This window comes from Blennius ocellaris (assembly GCF_963422515.1).
Source record: "Blennius ocellaris genome assembly, chromosome: 8".
NCBI lineage: Eukaryota > Metazoa > Chordata > Actinopteri > Blenniiformes > Blenniidae > Blennius > Blennius ocellaris.
In genome coordinates, this window is record NC_137657.1 from 7,179,592 (window position 1) to 7,196,195 (window position 16,604).

The following is a 16,604-nucleotide window of genomic DNA, read 5'->3' on the forward strand; positions in this document are numbered from 1 at the left end:
TGTTCACTTTGATGTTATTGGTTGTATTTTTTGGACGTTGTGGACATAATACACAAATGAGACTTCACTTTTTCACTTTTTGCTGAAAGCAAAAATAGTGGTTATGTTCTCCTTATTCGAATCCCCCAAAATATTAATTATTCGGTGCAATAACCCCGAGTACAACTTGTAATCAATCACTTCACATTAAAAAAAAAAGATTCTCACCGTTTTTATTCCCCTGGCTCCATCTAGCGGTGAACTCCAAAAGCGGAACTCAATAATATGTGACTTTACGGCGACACGGACGTGTTTTGGTGTAACACATAACATCCTCTGAGTCTCCTGTAGTTTTCCCTGTTTGACATGTGTATTTTAAATCTAACTTCACCGCCTCGTTTGAACCTCTTACGTAAGTAACAAGCCATTGGTAATATGTTCCACATTTGTCACAGGTTCATGACTGTTTGCTGGAGAAGCGGAAGCGAAACCTTCACGTTTTAGCTCGTCCTTCACGTGTTAGCATGTTAGCTCAGTGAGGTTAGCATGTCAACAAACTTCACTTTTAACGAGTAAAACACGTGATACTTGGCTGGATCGCTGCTTCTTCCATTACACATCGCTTTTTAGAATACAGGAAGTGTAGTTTTTTTCAGCCAAGATCAGGAGATGTGACGGAACTATTTAAGTTAACGTAAGTGTAATAATACTAATGAGAGACCGATTCTGAAATCAACAATAACAAACTAAATATATTCTCATAATTGGACAAGTGGAGACAATAATGACTGTGTAAGGAACTGCAGGATCATTTAATGTGTCTTTGAACGTAGGGTTGTTTACAAATAGATACTATTCGGACACTTCTTTAGGTACATTTATACAATTGATCATAAACCAGGACTTTAGATTTGCAAACAATCCTATGTTTATAAGAGCAACACTGTTTATAGACCATTCCTTTATAAATGTATGCTCGATCTTGAGACTAGTTTGCAGTTGTGTTGAGGTGGATTGGTTTATATTGAGATTTATTCATTTTGAACGATCCTCAATATCATACATGTTTAAAATGTGTCTGCTGTGGGCCACGTGGTGGTTTCAGGGGGCAAAACTGAAAAGACAGCCTTAATCACCTGAAAGTATCAACTTTATTCGTATAGTGTGAATTACAAACACACGTACTGAGGTGAACAGCTTACGGCAATAATGTCGTTATAATCCCATCATACTGAAACATAAAGGATCCTCATATGAGCTCATTAAAGAGAAAAATGCATCACTCTCTAATTTCCCTGTTCTGAATTCTCTCTCGAATTTCCAGATTACAGGAGTCTGGTTATTCTAAAACCGTTGTAGCTGCCTCTGAATCATGAGTGGCTCAAAGCCAGACATCCTGTGGTCTCCCCACCACCCGGACCGCTATGTCATCTGCGACTCTGAGCTGGGACTCTACCGTATCGGACCTGTGGGCAGTGCAGAGGCGAAAGCTGGCACGCTCCCCCTCTCTGAAGAAACTGCTGCTACTTTACTCGCCATTAACTCTGACACCCCTTATATGAAATGTGTGGCCTGGTACCCGAAGCATGAACCGGAGTGTTTACTGGCCGTGGGCCAGGCTAACGGCAGGGTTGTGCTCACCAGCCTCGGCCAGAGCCACAACTCCACATGTAAAGAGCTGGTGGGGAAAGAGTTTGTGCCTAAACATGCCCGTCAATGCAACACGTTAGCCTGGAACCCTGTGGACAGCAACCTGCTGGCCGCGGGCTTGGACAAACACAGGGCGGACTTCTCCGTCCTCATATGGGACATTAGCAGCAAGTTTGCTCCGGAGACCAGCGTCACGGCCGAGAAGATCCGTCTCTCGTCCGTGGACTTGGACTCCAGCTCGGTAGTTACGAAGCCGTTGTACGAGTTGGGCCAGAACGACGCGTGCCTGTCCCTCTGCTGGCTGCTCCGGGACCCAAAGCTGCTGCTTGCCGGCATGCACAGGAACCTCGCAATATTTGACTTGAGAAACACGAGCCAGAAAACGTTCGTGAACACCAAGGCCATCCAGGGGGTGACTGTCGATCCGCACTTCCACGACCGTGTGGCCTCCTACTTCGAGGGGCAGGTGGCCATTTGGGATTTGAGGAAGTTTGAAAAGCCTGTGCTGACGCTCACCGAGCAACCAAAGCCACTCACTAAGGTACGGTGGCCATTTGGGGTAGTACTTTCGGAATATTGCGACATTATTTGGAAATCTAGTGGTCACTCAAACAAACCTTTATTTTTCTTATTGCCAGGTGGCTTGGTGTCCAACCCGCACCGGCCTGCTCGCCACACTGACGCGAGACAGCAACATCATCCGCCTGTACGACATGCAGCACACCCCGACGCCCATCGGCGACGAGACGGAGCCCACCATCATCGAGCGAAGCGTGCAGCCCAGTGAAAGCCAGATCGGCAGCTTCGCCTGGCACCCGTCCTCTCAGAACCGCATGGTGGTGGTGTCAGCCGCCAACCGGGTCATGACGGACTTCACGGTGTTTGAGCGCATCTCGCTGGCCTGGAGCTCCACCACCTCGCTCATGTGGGCCTGCGGCAGGCACCTGTACGACTGCGAGGAGGATTCGGCCGAAGGCGTGGAAAGCGCCATCGAGAAAGACATCGCGACGAAGATGAGACAAAGGGCCCAGTCCAGGTACGGACACGACACCGTGCAGGTGTGGAGGAACCACATGCTGGCGGGAGAGAGCGATTCCCAGCTCAAGTCTTTGTGGTTTGATCTCTTCTATATCCTTTCTGTGGACAAGGTCGTGGACATGCTGGCACGTTGACGAAGCAGTACTGTGTTTGAATTCACATGTTTGCAGCAGTCAGTCAAAACATGTCATCCAACCCATCCATCACTCCTTTATACTGCCTTAGCCAACTTAGGGTGATGAACAGCTGATCCCAGATGATTGTGAGGGAATTCTGCCAGTTCATTACAGGACAAACACAAAGACACACAAAACACATTTAACCTGAAATATATATTTTTGTGAGAGGAAACCAGAGTGCCGAAGAAAACACGCACAGGGAGAACATGTAAAGGCAGACCGAAAAAGCCAAAAACCCAAACTGTGAAAATCCCCATTGTGAAGTGAGACTACTAAACTAAAGACAAACAATTTTCAATATTTGATGGCAAAATTGCAACACAGCACATTTACCAAAAGAAAAATAACATCTAATTTAATAAAAATTACACATTGCATGTGTCTAACTTTTTGTTTTTATATTGAAATGCAGTAAATTTGAGCTAATTCATTTGAAGCCGAGTTGAAATTTGCATATTTACATTTGAATATTATGATTATCTTTAAATTGACTAGTATGTAAGGTATGGGGAAAGCAGGGAGCCAGTTGTCCTTGCCTGCTGTATACAGCTGTACCCTAAAATCCCAGAATAGTTGCCTCACTACAATGTAAGAAATTGGAGAAAAAGTACATTTGTTTCCACACTTCAGTTGTTGACATTTCTTCTTCACATATTGTTAAAAAAAACAATTAGAGTGGATTCATGATTCCTGGATGGGTGGATGGAATAGTATTTCATAGAGGAGTTAAAGTATATAACATAAAATATATAATCAGAATAATATTTCTGCAAATTAACTTCATTTTGGTAGAAAATGTTTATACACATTCCCAAGGACCAATTACATTGATATAAAATACAACCTGACTATGACACAAAAAAATAAATTAAGTGCCTCTCATTCTTTAATTCCAGTATAAAGTGTGCAGTTAAATTCCATATTTTCTTGCTGTGAAAGGTCAATACAATACTGTGACAAACTGTGAGGATTCCTATGTTAAGCATCACATATGAAGCAGTGTGCCGAGGACATGGAGCTGAAACTCCAAGGGAACAAACAGTCTGTGGTTTATTCTGGCATCAAGAACATCATCAAGTCCAGCACAGGTAAGAAAACGACACACCTGATTCAGACTCTTACGAAGCGAGAATCAAAAAGCGACTGGGCTCAGGCGCTTTAGATCCTCGTTTGGCTTGTCGAGCGTCTCCACACACTGCAAGACGTCTGATTGCATCCACATCCTGGTGCCTTCAGGCTTGACGGAGAGCCGCAGGTGCTGGAGCGGGTCGGAGCGGCAGACGGACGTGCCGCGCTACCACAGCGAGGAGCGCTGCCTTGCCCTGCGGCTCTGCGGCTGGATCAGCAGGGGGCCCGACATCGACGTGGACACCTTCCTGCGGACGCTGGAGCTGGAGCACGAGTGGGAGCGGGCGGCCGCCGTCGCCCTCTTCAACCTGGACATCCGCAGGGCCATACAGATCCTCAACAAGGGGGCCACGGCTGAAAAGGGTGAGTGACGTGGGGCGAAAACAGTTTGAAGGTTTCACACCACATTATTCTCTTATTGTTCTCGTACACACAAGTACAGTCAAATCTGTCATCAGGGTTTCGCTTTTCTCTTCTTTTTAAAAATTTTTTTAAAGCAGGCCTCCACAAGATAACTTCTGCATCACTGCAGTTCTTGTCGTGCTGTTTGGTAAAAACAGGAAGCCACTGGTTGCCATGGAAACTATGTTTTAGAAGTGTGCAGTCGCCCGGAGCTGCTCTTCTTTTCTATTCATTTGAAGTTGTTCTATCGCCACTCGAGCTGCATGAAATGAAGTGAACATGCGATATGTGATCTAAATAGATGCTGTTATAGCAAAATTGTTTGTTTGTTTTTAAAAAAAAAATTGAAAGAAAAATTGTGCTTTGTGCCTCTGGCGTCTGTCTGTAGAGCACACCGGGTACGAATGATTGAAGGCTGTCAATGGTTTTTAAAATACACAATTAAAATTGCACTTTCTTTCATATTTGGATTTCTATGACAATATATGCATTAAAACATTGACAATCGTTGATTGACATCGTTGACAAGGGATAATGATAAATGTGTGATTGACTCTGAAGCCTTTATTACCGCAACTGAATTAAAAGAATTAAATTAATACTTGATTTAAGCTTGAAGTAGTTTCTGCTCTAATCAGGTTTAGGTCTGTTACACTTAAATGTGTTTTCTTAAGGTATTAATGGTTTAATCCACTTGTTTATTTTTATTTCTCGAAAGGAGAAATTCTCCACCTCACCCGCTGTGAATCTATGGTGTCGCCTCCACACTTTAAAAATGACTCACACAGTGCTTTTAAAAACAATAATTTATCTCTAAGATTAATAAAGTATTTCTATTCTATTCTATTCTTGTAGGATTGCTTTCTGGATTATTATTTATTTTTAAATTTTTTTATCTACCACTGCATCTTAAAGCACAAGGTGGCGTCCAAATCCTAACTTTTCCCCTTCAGATTTGTGTGATTCTGCTTTGACTTTTCATCTTGCCTCAATAGGAGGTTTTATTTTGCATAAATGAACAAAAATGCAAAAAGTTGTCAACACTAAATGGTAAGACACTGTTGTGATAATGATGAAGTGTTTTGCTAGTTGCTGTGAGCAACGGAACGTTTGCAGTGAAGCCGGGACTTTTATTGGGTTTATTGGTGTAAATTGTGTTAAAAATCCAAACCATCTCTTCAAACTCTATTGAATTAAGGTTGTGGGTAAAATGTGGAATTCCAGAAACGTAACTGCAGCGGGAGAATTGTTTGAAAAAAACAACTTTCCACACACAAAGGTCTGATGAAAACAGGAGAGAGGAGGTTTGTTTACACACGTCTTGTCGAAGAAAAATTCCACCAATGTAGGTCAAACGTTTTTGTGTCGCGCGTTCTAATGAGTGTTTCCTGACGGTGCGATTCATTAGATAAGGCGTGTCAACAGAGCCTGCTCAGCACTTCCACGGTTCCCTCCTCAAACATTCTGATGACTTCATGTACTGCTTGACTTTTTTTTTACAGTGCACGATAAAGACGCCACACTCATCTCAGTTGGTAGTAGTAGTAAAAAGATAGTGGACGTGTAAAAAGATAATCATTAACTATAAATGCGAATAACACCAGCATTGTCCTTCAGCTTTAGCACTAAGAACCAAAATGTTCACGTTTAATGCAAGCCCAATATGGTATGACAAATGGTCTGGTGTGATATGACAAAAATGGTAAATGTGAAAAGGCATTGTTTTTATTTGTTCGTTTCATAAAAGTTTTGTTCTTTCACGGCAACATTCTGAAAACGATGTAGTTCTCATGTTGTGCCACAAGTTGGTGGTGTTTGTTTTTGTAATGACAGCACACACTTGCACAATTTTGACGCTTCAAAGTTGCGCTTCAAAGTTGCGTTTCCTCCGCCCCCCGCCTCCAGTCGGAGTTGGATTGATTTTTTAGGAAAGTTCCACCTGCGTGTCACACGCTAGCATGAGATTCTCAGTACCGTCAAAAACACACAGTAACACTGAAGAACTGCCAGGTGTCGAAAGTTTTCTCAGAGCCGTAAAAATCAAAAGAAGAAGCTTCCTCTCTTTATTCCTCATGCAGATTTATAGTGATAAGTGAAACCTACAAATTACCTCTTAGCGCTTTTCAATTAACACGTTTTGTTTGGTTTGTTTAATGTGTGCAGGGACCAAAGTGTAGAAGCTAACGGCCTCCGGGCCACAGCTCCGCATTCAGTGTCATGTTGATCTTTCTTCCTCGCTTTTGGCAAGATGGTGAACAAAAGTCCCCAAAACATTTCCTGAAATGTCACGCTGGTGCTGAACGTCTGATCGGTCAGGGTTTCGGCCTTTGATCGCCCTATAAACACGCCGTCTAATGTCAAAACTGTGACAACCTCCGTTGATGGAGGTTAAAGGTGCTGCAGTCTTTTGCTTGAATGTGCTTTAAATCTTTGTCTCTCTTTTGGACATCAGCTGCCGTTTAACTTAAACGGAGGCACCGCTTTAACAACAGTTGCATGAACTCTTGACATTTTTCCATAAGCTCTTGGTTTGTCCTCTTCAGGGGACCTGAACCTCAACGTGGTGGCCATGGCTCTGTCGGGCTACACCGACGAGAAGTCGTCGCTGTGGCGGGAGATGTGCAGCTCCCTGAGGCTGCAGCTGAAGAACCCCTACCTCTGCGTCATGTTCGCCTTCCTCACCAGCGAGTCCGGAGCCTACGACGGAGTGCTGGTATCGCATCGCCGCCTATCGCAACCGTTTAGAGGATTCATTAATGAACAAAGAGGGGAAACCAGAACAGTCGGCCTTTTGTTTCCACTTCATTAAAACAAAACAAAAAAAAAGTTCAAAGTAATACCTCAGTGGTCTTTATTGGGGGAAATGTTCAGGTACACTGGAGGAGATCTGGCAAAACCAGTCAGGAAACATCAGGACAGAGTGTTTTGTTTTGCCGTTTTCCTCGCCTGAGTTTTGTCACACTTTCTGCTCTTACTTTTTTTTTTTATTCTCTCATTAGATTATTTCCTGGAAAAACAAAAAAAGGTCATGACAGAAAGGCAATTTATGGACATGGTTTGTCTTGGTTTTGACAGTTGGTAATGTGTCATACTTTGGAAATAAAAAATATGTGAAACTTATTATTCTAGTTTTTTTTGCAGTAATTGGCAAAATAATATGATTCAATTTAAGTCTTAAAAGGGCGCGCTCTCTCGCTATCTCTATTGAACTCAAATAATTAACAGATTATTAGTCTGTATATTTCATCATGCTTTAAAAATTTCTATTGAGTTTTTGACTAATTGAAGTAATTTAGCTTTTTAGCATTGAGCAATAATTGTTCTTACTGTTACGATTCATCACCAACTCGTAGTTTACCTCATTTCAAAAATCTAAAAACATTCCTGCAGAAAAGGGGAGTCACACACTGATTTATCAGCTTCGGGAGCAAACATATAAACATTTCAACATGAGGATCTTGTGTAAGTGAGACTTGGGTGAAGATTGGTTCACATTTTTATGGCCTATTAATGCAGAAACTTGCTTTTTAGTCCTGAAATGATTTAATTCCTAATCCTGCGTCACAGATTATAACTTATTGTGACTTACCTTGTATCGGCAGGTTCTCTTTGGGCTGCACAGTATTAGTTATGCGCGTGAATACGTTGTCAAGTATTACAATCATGATATGATTTGTGCTTTTGAAGAACAGTGATCTTTCTCTTTTTACACCCACTTTTCAACGTACCTGACATGCTTAAAATGTTAACCCAGTTCTTTGTACTTAAGTATAATTCAGTTACAATGACTTAAGTAACCAGGATGGTTCTGCTTCTGTTGTAGTACGAGAGCAGTGTCGCCGTGCGGGATCGAGTCGCCTTCGCCTGCATGTTTCTCAGCGACGCACAGGTAAACTGCAAAACACTGCCAAAACACACCATCTCCTTGTTTAATATACGCCCCCTCCTGCAGCAGCGTGACTGATGACGCAGCGATTGATAATGCGATGAGCAACTCTCTGCGTTGTTTTCCCGCAGTTGCCTCGATACATCGACAAACTGACCAACGAGATGAAGGAGGCGGGCAACCTGGAGGGGATACTGCTGACGGGGCTCACCAAAGACGGCGTGGATCTCATGGAGAGTTACGTGGACCGGACCGGAGACGTCCAGACGGCCAGCTTCTGCATGCTGAAGGTACACCAAGCAGACTGATGATGATGTGGGCCAGTTATGTCCCATGAGCCACGAGTTTGACACCACAGACATGCGCATGTATCTGATATTGTACAAACACTTTTTGCTTGTGTCGTATAATCCTGTGACTCCGCCACGGAAGGGGTCTGACTGGATGCAAATTTTGATCTGCAGCAGTGTAAAGCGATATCAAACATGCAGCCAGTGTTTTGAAAGAACTACCTCCAATTGAAAGAAGAACAGATGGTCCTGGAAGTGACATGATCTTAACATAATCAAGTCTGTCTGGGTTTACATGAGGAGACGCAGGATTTCAACCAGACGACTTCCACAGAAAGCCTGCGCTTAAGCTCTCTGCGATGATTTAAAACAACCGCTGTGCATTCCTTCAAGAACTTTTGCTGCTCCAAGGCAAAGGGTGTTCACACCAAATCCTCATTTCTCCCGAGGTTTTGCTTTACAGTTTGCATGAAGGGATAAAAATAAACTTTTTTTTTTTTTTTTAAAGCACTCCTGCAGCTTTCTCCAAACACTGGCCTCAGACATTCACACTATAATGTATTCAGACACATTTAAGACTTCTAACCGAACTCAAACTGGAGCTTAATAGCACATTCCTCACTATTCAAATTTAGAGACTTGGCTAATTTAAAGGAGGCTTCCAGATTGTATGAGACATTTTCGCCAAACGCCTTTGTTTACATCGGAGTTATATTCCTAAATAAAATTAAAAATAACATATGACTATTTACTAGGCTGCAATAATGGAGAAAAGAAATGACACTGTATCTGCGCTCGCGCCTGGGATCGATCAGTTCACAAGCTTAAACTTGCTTGTTCTTTTCTGAAAGGTCACAACTGGCTCACTGCGAGCTGGAACAATAAGAAGCAGCCTCAGGCCACATCCACACCACGAAAGAAACAGCACATAGAAATTTAGAAGTAGATTCCTGTTGATAACTCCAGTTCTATAATGTCTGTGGCCACGCTCGTCCTGCTGCTCGCCTATGTTGCTTCTGCAGCTCCACTGGAGCTTGTAGTCCGTGGTTGTTTGTGTTTATTTGTTGACATCACAGACTGCGATGGGGGCGGGGGGCGACCACGTCATCTTTTTTCCACAGATGATCGTCTTTGCCGACTTTGCCGACCACACCCCGGGGGGGTTGAACAGCACGAGCCGGGGTTTTTGAATTTCCCCACTCTGGGGAAGTTCAGAAAAAAAACATGTTTTCACGCCTCTAAAGCACCGCCTCATGTGGATGACGGGCCAAAAGCAACACGTTTAGGTGAACCGGTTTCCTGGTGTGGACGGCCCCTCAATCCAGCAGCTTGTTCTTTTTACACGTTGTGTGTCTAAAGTAACACTCAAGGCATTAATGTTGTACAACAGGTCTGTAATAGTTATCCCCCCCACCACCCCAAAAGAAATACAACTCTCTGTTTGCATAGTTTTATCACTTTGTTCAGATATCAGGTCCCTCTGTGCTTATGGAAATATACACCTCTGCAGCGCTGCAAACACCTGATATACATGCACATTTCACCTGAGGGATGGGCGTGGCTGCTGAAACTGCGCCGAACCCAAGGCTAGTGTAAAGCTCCGATAGCCTTGACTTCAACGTCCTCTCCCCTCCAGGGTTCCCCTGGCGAAGTGCTGAAGGATCCCCGGGTCCAGTGCTGGATCGAGAACTACCGCAACCTGCTGGACGCCTGGAGGTTCTGGCACAAGCGAGCCGAGTTCGACATCCACCGCGGAAAGCTGGACCCCAGCTCCAAGCCCCTGGCACAGGTCGGAAATGAATGGTCTTATCTAATAGTGTCAAACTTTTCTGTTCTGTTAAGTCACTTTAAACTGAATGCATTCATTGCGATGATTGCAATTTTTTTTTGTCGTTTATTGATTATATTTTCATGTTAGCTGCATCAATCGGAGGATCTGAGAGAGAAAAGATGCTTCTCTTTGGGCAGCTCATGCTGTCTTTTAATTAAAATCACGTTAAAATAGTCATCATTGTGCGATTATTACCATGGGAAGAAATGCAGAAGTTACCAAATATGGTCTATGTGTTATTAAAAAGAAAAAAGGTCTGCAGTCCGATAAAGGATGGCTAAAAATGTCTGGAATAATTGAAACTTGATCACATGCCAGATTAGTTTGAATATCTGGATAACGCAACACTTCCTCACATTTCACAGTTAATATTTGACAAATTATCTACTTGAAAATTAAACCTTCCTCCTTTCACTTCATCGTGGTGAGCTGCTTTGGTGTGCTACAAACTGACTTCTTCTCTTTTTCTGTAAACAATATTAAAGGGGCCCGATGTGAGAGTGAAGTCATTCCTATGTTGTTCATTGGGTGACTGACTGTGTTGAGTTAAAGCTGAGTTTGCTGCCGCAGTGTGGGTTGGCAGTGCTTTCATCTGAAAAATGAAAAGAAGGTGTAGCATGTAGGCTGAAAAAAAACAAAACTTTATCGTCAGTCTCGTTACTGTTTTTGCCTTTTCGGCTCCTCTTTGTGGTTGATAGGTGCAGAATTCCTCATTAGCTTCAGTTGTCACATGGTGTTTATGTGCCTGTGATGTAAACTTCTGTGTAGTTGCCAAAATATTCCACCATTGTTAGTATTGGCTATTTGTCAGTGGTGCTTCTTTGAGGGACTCAATACACCATCTTGTGGTGCAGACTTGCACTGCAAGGCTAAAGTGACTGTTTCACGTTGCAAAACTTGCCGATTTTGGTGGATTCACCTGCAAAGGCCTCCTAAAATTATCTTTAAGCTCACATCTTCACTTGTTTCATCCAATTCTCCTCCATTAAACTGAAGTGTTGCACGTTGCATCTTTATTGTAAACACAGTGACATGAATGATGGCACTCGGTCTTGTTTGTGCACTCTCTTGCTCAATACCAGCCTCGGAACAAAACGGGATGCTTGTGTTGGTTGTTACAACACAGGTAGTTTGGGCCAAGCAATCTGACGAGCGAGTCAGCCAAGCTCGACACCCACTGCTGTGCTCCACAGTCCTAGTCATAAAATGTGTGGCGTAGTTAGGGATCCTTGTTGTTTTCTCCTTTCAACACTGCAGAAATCTGTTCCACATTGGTGGAATTTTTGTAGTTATATATATATATATTTTTTTATATGAAATGCAATAGTGAAAAAGGTTTTTATGTGCGATTATGAGTAAGCTGGTGCTCTATGTAAATCTTGGCAGTACGTAATGTCAACCCTGATATTCCAATAATCACAGTTAAGCATGTTGGGATTATTGCTGCATTATCCAACACATATCTTTCTCTCTCTCTCTGTCTTTCCCCCACCTAAAAAAAAAATAAAAATCCAGACAGCTGGTGAGCATGTGCTTGTTGGTTTCACCTTCATGTCCACCGGTCCTTATCAGCCGACCTTTGTGTTTGCTCTTGGCAGGTGTTTGTGAGCTGCAACTTCTGTGGGAAGTCCATCTCCTACAGCTGCTCCGCCGTGCCCCACCAGGGCCGCGGCTTCAGCCAGTACGGCGTCAGCGGCTCGCCCACCAAGTCGAAAGTCACCAGTTGCCCCGGCTGCAGGAAGCCACTGCCCCGCTGCGCCCTCTGCCTCATGAACATGGGCACGCCCGTTTCCAATTGCCCAGGTAAGGCTGTGTGCGATGACCTTTATGAGGCTTCGCTTCATCGAGTAAATATTCGACCAAACACAGGTTGCTTTACTATTTATGCAGAGATGAGATGCACGTATATACATCCATCTATCTTTTTTTTTTGTTCTTTCTCTATTTCTTTTCCTGCTCTCCTTTTTTGGCTCTTGGAGAATCAGTGATCATCATTGGTGTCTTGTGAATTTTATCCATTCATCGATCTTCGGCACAAGGCAACTCAAAGTCCTTCACAAAGGCAACGAAATACATGAAATTACAATGAATTCATGGAAATAGAACAAGATATTTAGAAAATAAAAGCATATCTAAAAGATAACAGGAGAATAGAAAGTTTAGAATTTAAAATGAAGCTAATAAAAGTGTATTTAAAATGGATTACAAGGAGTAATCTATTAAAATCATGCGAATGCTGCTGTGACAAAGTTTTCATCCCTGATTTGAATAAGCCGACATTTTGAGCAGACCTCTGGCTTGTGATGAGCATTAAAACTAAATACTGCTTCACTTTGTTTGGTTCTGGGAAGACACAGTGGACTTGTAGCAGACGGCCTGAAGAGTCTGGGTGCTTCATAGGGAACGAATTTATCTTGCTTATATTTTGGTCCAAGACCATTCAGCGCATAACTTAACACGGGGGTGTCCAACATGTTTTACCTCCCAGTTTCACCGTGACTGGTCCAAGTCGGTAAAATAGTGGCACGGTGACCTTTAAATTAAACACTTTTCTTAGTCGTGGCGCAGAGTATACGTGACGAAAATGTCTATATTTTTGGCAACAGCAAACAATTATAACATAAAATAACTACAATTTCAACATAAAGTCAATTTTAATCAAACGTTCCACTGCAAAATACAGTGAAACGTCCAAACAACTTCTCTTATAGCTGTTACATTATGCATGTTTTTACAAACTCACCCTGACAGCAGGGCTTTGAGGCTAATGCTAGTTTGCTGTCTTTTGTGGCAGCATCACCCATGTTTGAAAGGATTTCAAGGAGAATATATTTTGTACCAATTTAGCTCTTTGATCGGAGCCTCTGGCAGGCCGTTCTTTGGCCCACAGGCCTTATGTTTCACACCCCTGACTGAGCATCTGCAGGTTGGCAGTCTGTGGACTTTGCTCGGCATATAAGAGCGGTTTGCACCTGGACATTTAGTGTCCCTCTCCCTCGTTGCCATCGTATATAAATCCTATATAACTCGCAGCCGCACGGGTGGATGGTTTCGACTTTATTGGTGCTAATATTGACTTGTGGATTACTCCGCTCCGGCAGGAACTGGGAAGTCGGACGAGAAGGTGGACCTGACGAGGGAGAACAAGCTGGCTCAGTTCAATAACTGGTTCACCTGGTGTCACAACTGTCGCCACGGAGGACACGCTGGCCACATGCTCAGCTGGTTCAGGTAGGAGTGGAGCTCACATAAGTTCCAGACACACACCAACACTACTGCAGGTCCATGTCAGTGGACCTTTGAAATATTATTTGTATGTAGACTTTTGCACAAGATTCCCTTATGTCAACAAAAGGAAGTTTCAGAAGTATCACCGCCACTTATCAGTAAAGAAACTCGCTGCCCATGGCGCATTCTTGAGGCTTTCAGTCCATTTCCATTATATTGTACCAAAAAAAAAGTTTCCGTTTTGGAAATATCTTTTACAACTTTCTCTTTCATATTTAGGTTTTTTGTATAATAATATTTAGGGATGCATCAATATGAAATATTTAGTTGATGCCAATAACCGATATTCATATTGCTGGATTGGCTGATTGCCAATATTCCCTGATATTGATATACATCATATACACTGAACAAAAATATTAAAGCAACACTTTTGTTTTTGCTCCCATTTTTCATGAGCTGAACTCAAAATATCTAAGACATTTTTTTGATGTACACAAAAGACCTATTTCTCTCAAATATTGCTCACAAGTTAGAATCACATTTGTAGAGAGAATGTTTGAGAGAAAAAATAAAAGTGTAGCATTTATATTCCTTTTCAGTGTATAAACATAGCATTTTGCATATTCTGCTATTGTAGGTACATAAAAATAGACGAAAGCCATAACTTTGAACAGTCTTTCTCTGTTTATTTCAATACAAAACATGTTTTTTTAATAAAAGTTACCTCTGTGAAATATGTAAATTGAGCTATTTCCTGACAATATTCATGTCTCATCCATCATTCTTCTGCATATTGCATTAGGTCAAACCAAAGTATCGGCATCCGTGATATCGTTCTCAGTTGGTAGTGGTTACTTGGCACTCTTGCCTGACGTGAATATCAGGCTCGCGTCCCTTTCGCCAGCGTTTCTGTGTGGAGTCTGCATGTTCTCCTTGCTCTTGCTTTTCTACACATATCCGGTTTCTTCGCAAAATGTGTAATTGTGTGTTGAATTTGTCGTTGGGACATTGACTGTTGTTGTGAATGTGAGCCTGCGTTTGGATTGATGAACAATTCAAATTTATTTTGGTTTATTTATATGTCTTCTCGTGACTATGCTGTGAATTACTCACGAGTCTCTGCACACTCTTATATGTTGTGTGTGTTTTGTTTTTTTCGTTTTTTTCATTTTCCAGAGACCACACAGAGTGCCCAGTGTCAGCCTGCACATGTAAATGCATGCAGCTGGACACCACGGGGAACCTGGTGCCTTCAGACAGCAGCTAACCGGGACCCACCTGTCAGGAAGTGACGCCAAACATCAGCCTCAAGACAAGCCGCGCATGCCCACCGCCGCGCACGCCACCTCCACACCCGGGCACGGCAGCGCCTGTGCCTGTGCCCGGTGCCAGTGTCCTTCTCTGCGGGGGCTGAAAGAAATACTATTGAGTAAATAGCCTATTGAATGTAACGCTAAATGAAGAAGGGAGACCATGTGTATAACTTGTCGGACTAACTAAATCAATGAGAGGAAGAGTGAGCGCGTCGCTCGGCTCATGGAAATCACACTCAGGAGAAACACGAGAGGCTCTGTGGCGATCGGCCTCCGCTTTTATTGTCGTCTGTTCAAAATGTCCACGCGCACCTCAGATTGTAAAAGGTCCGATCACGGGTGCCAATATGTCCGGAGCTTGCGTTTTTTTTTTTTTTTTAATACGCTGTTTAACGTCTGCAGATCTTCACATACCTCATGAAAGCATTTTTCTGGGTGAAGCGCGGTGCCCCGGGCGACGGAGCAGGCGGCGTAGTAGCACCGCCACCAATTTACAACAAGTCTCTTGCTCTCTTCATGTCCTTCTGTGCCACTCTTCTTCTGGCATTGTGCAGGAGCAGCTACCGGTGGGGGTGTCTGTGTGTGTGTGTGTGTGTGTGTGTGTGTGTGTGTGTGTGTGTGTGTGTGTGTCTGTGTCTGTGTGTGTGTGTGTGTGTGTGTGTGAGGAATTGGAGAAGGTAGGGGTGGCGAGCGAGGAGGAGAGCGGGAGGGTGCGTCTGTATTCAGCAGCCCCACTCCAGGCCTGTGGTCCATGAAAGACGCTCCCCAGAAAACAGCAGCTGCTCGGCACTCCGACAAGACCCTCCAGATTGTTCCCCTCATAAAGAACCTCAGCTGCCGGAACACTATTGACTCAAAGAGGGGGCGAGAGCACAGACAGCCCGAGCCCCCGCACGCCCCCTCCTGTCACCCTCCGCACACACAGACTTGCCCTCTTCTTTCTTTCTCCTTTTCCCCCCGGTGCCCAAATTGCACCCGAAAACTATGCATACCACACATCAATCCGAGGATGGGCGCCGTCTGCGAGGGGACGGCCGTGTGTAAACCACATTGTGAACGAGGTTTTCTGTCTCTCTCCGCCACCCTCCCCGCACAGTCACCGACCCGGGGAGGCATTGTAAGTGAGAGGCGGCCTGCACCAGAGCTGGCTAAATCACTTAGTCATGGAGTAGGGAGGAGGAGTGAATAAGAAGACATGGGGGGGGCGGGGGGGGGGGGGGGGGGGTGCACAGAAGCTACTGTATGCTGCTTTCACCAGGAGCTCTTCCCGTTGTGGGAGGTTTTATGGGCCTGCGTGCCCTTTTGTGAACCATTTTGGAGTGGAGCTGACAAATTGGCGAGCCGTGTAGAGTCCCGAAAAAACAGTGTGGCTGGAATTTCATCCTTTCAGTGTTTCTTGTGTTTGCCTTTTAAATAAATTCTCCACTGACAAATTGGAGCGTCGCTGAATGGAGGTGTTTTCCATACGTTTACATGGTTTATTTTTACATTATCATGTTTCACAGACACAGATGGCGTGGGTTGTTATTTTTTTTGTTTTTTTTAGGTCGTGTGTGCAAAAACGCATTGAGTCACACATTAGGCTCCCATGGGAACTCCCACAGTATCGCAAAACCATCAGTGCAGTCAGGGAAATGGATACCTGGAAGGACAACAATATATTGTGGTGCATTAGAA

The 16,604-nt window shown here is 43.6% G+C and overlaps 1 protein-coding gene across 2 annotated transcripts; it reads left to right on the forward strand.

Annotated features, from left to right (window-relative positions):
* The first annotated feature begins 277 nt into the window (after positions 1 to 277).
* mios (missing oocyte, meiosis regulator, homolog) lies at positions 278 to 16,114 on the forward strand. 2 transcript variants are annotated; one of them, XM_080500233.1, is made up of 12 exons: positions 278 to 391; positions 1,304 to 2,170; positions 2,268 to 2,768; positions 3,847 to 3,934; positions 4,083 to 4,337; positions 6,920 to 7,089; positions 8,200 to 8,265; positions 8,394 to 8,552; positions 10,189 to 10,341; positions 11,982 to 12,186; positions 13,485 to 13,614; positions 14,791 to 16,114. In XM_080500233.1, exons 2-12 carry the CDS (start codon positions 1,352 to 1,354, stop codon positions 14,879 to 14,881), a joined length of 2,637 nt encoding a protein of 878 aa, XP_080356359.1. In that variant the 5' UTR covers positions 278 to 391; positions 1,304 to 1,351; the 3' UTR covers positions 14,882 to 16,114. The 2 variants fall into 2 exon arrangements, with proteins under 2 accessions (XP_080356359.1, XP_080356360.1); XM_080500234.1 differs by lacking the exon at positions 278 to 391 and adding an exon at positions 625 to 673.
* Positions 16,115 to 16,604: the final 490 nt, after the last annotated feature.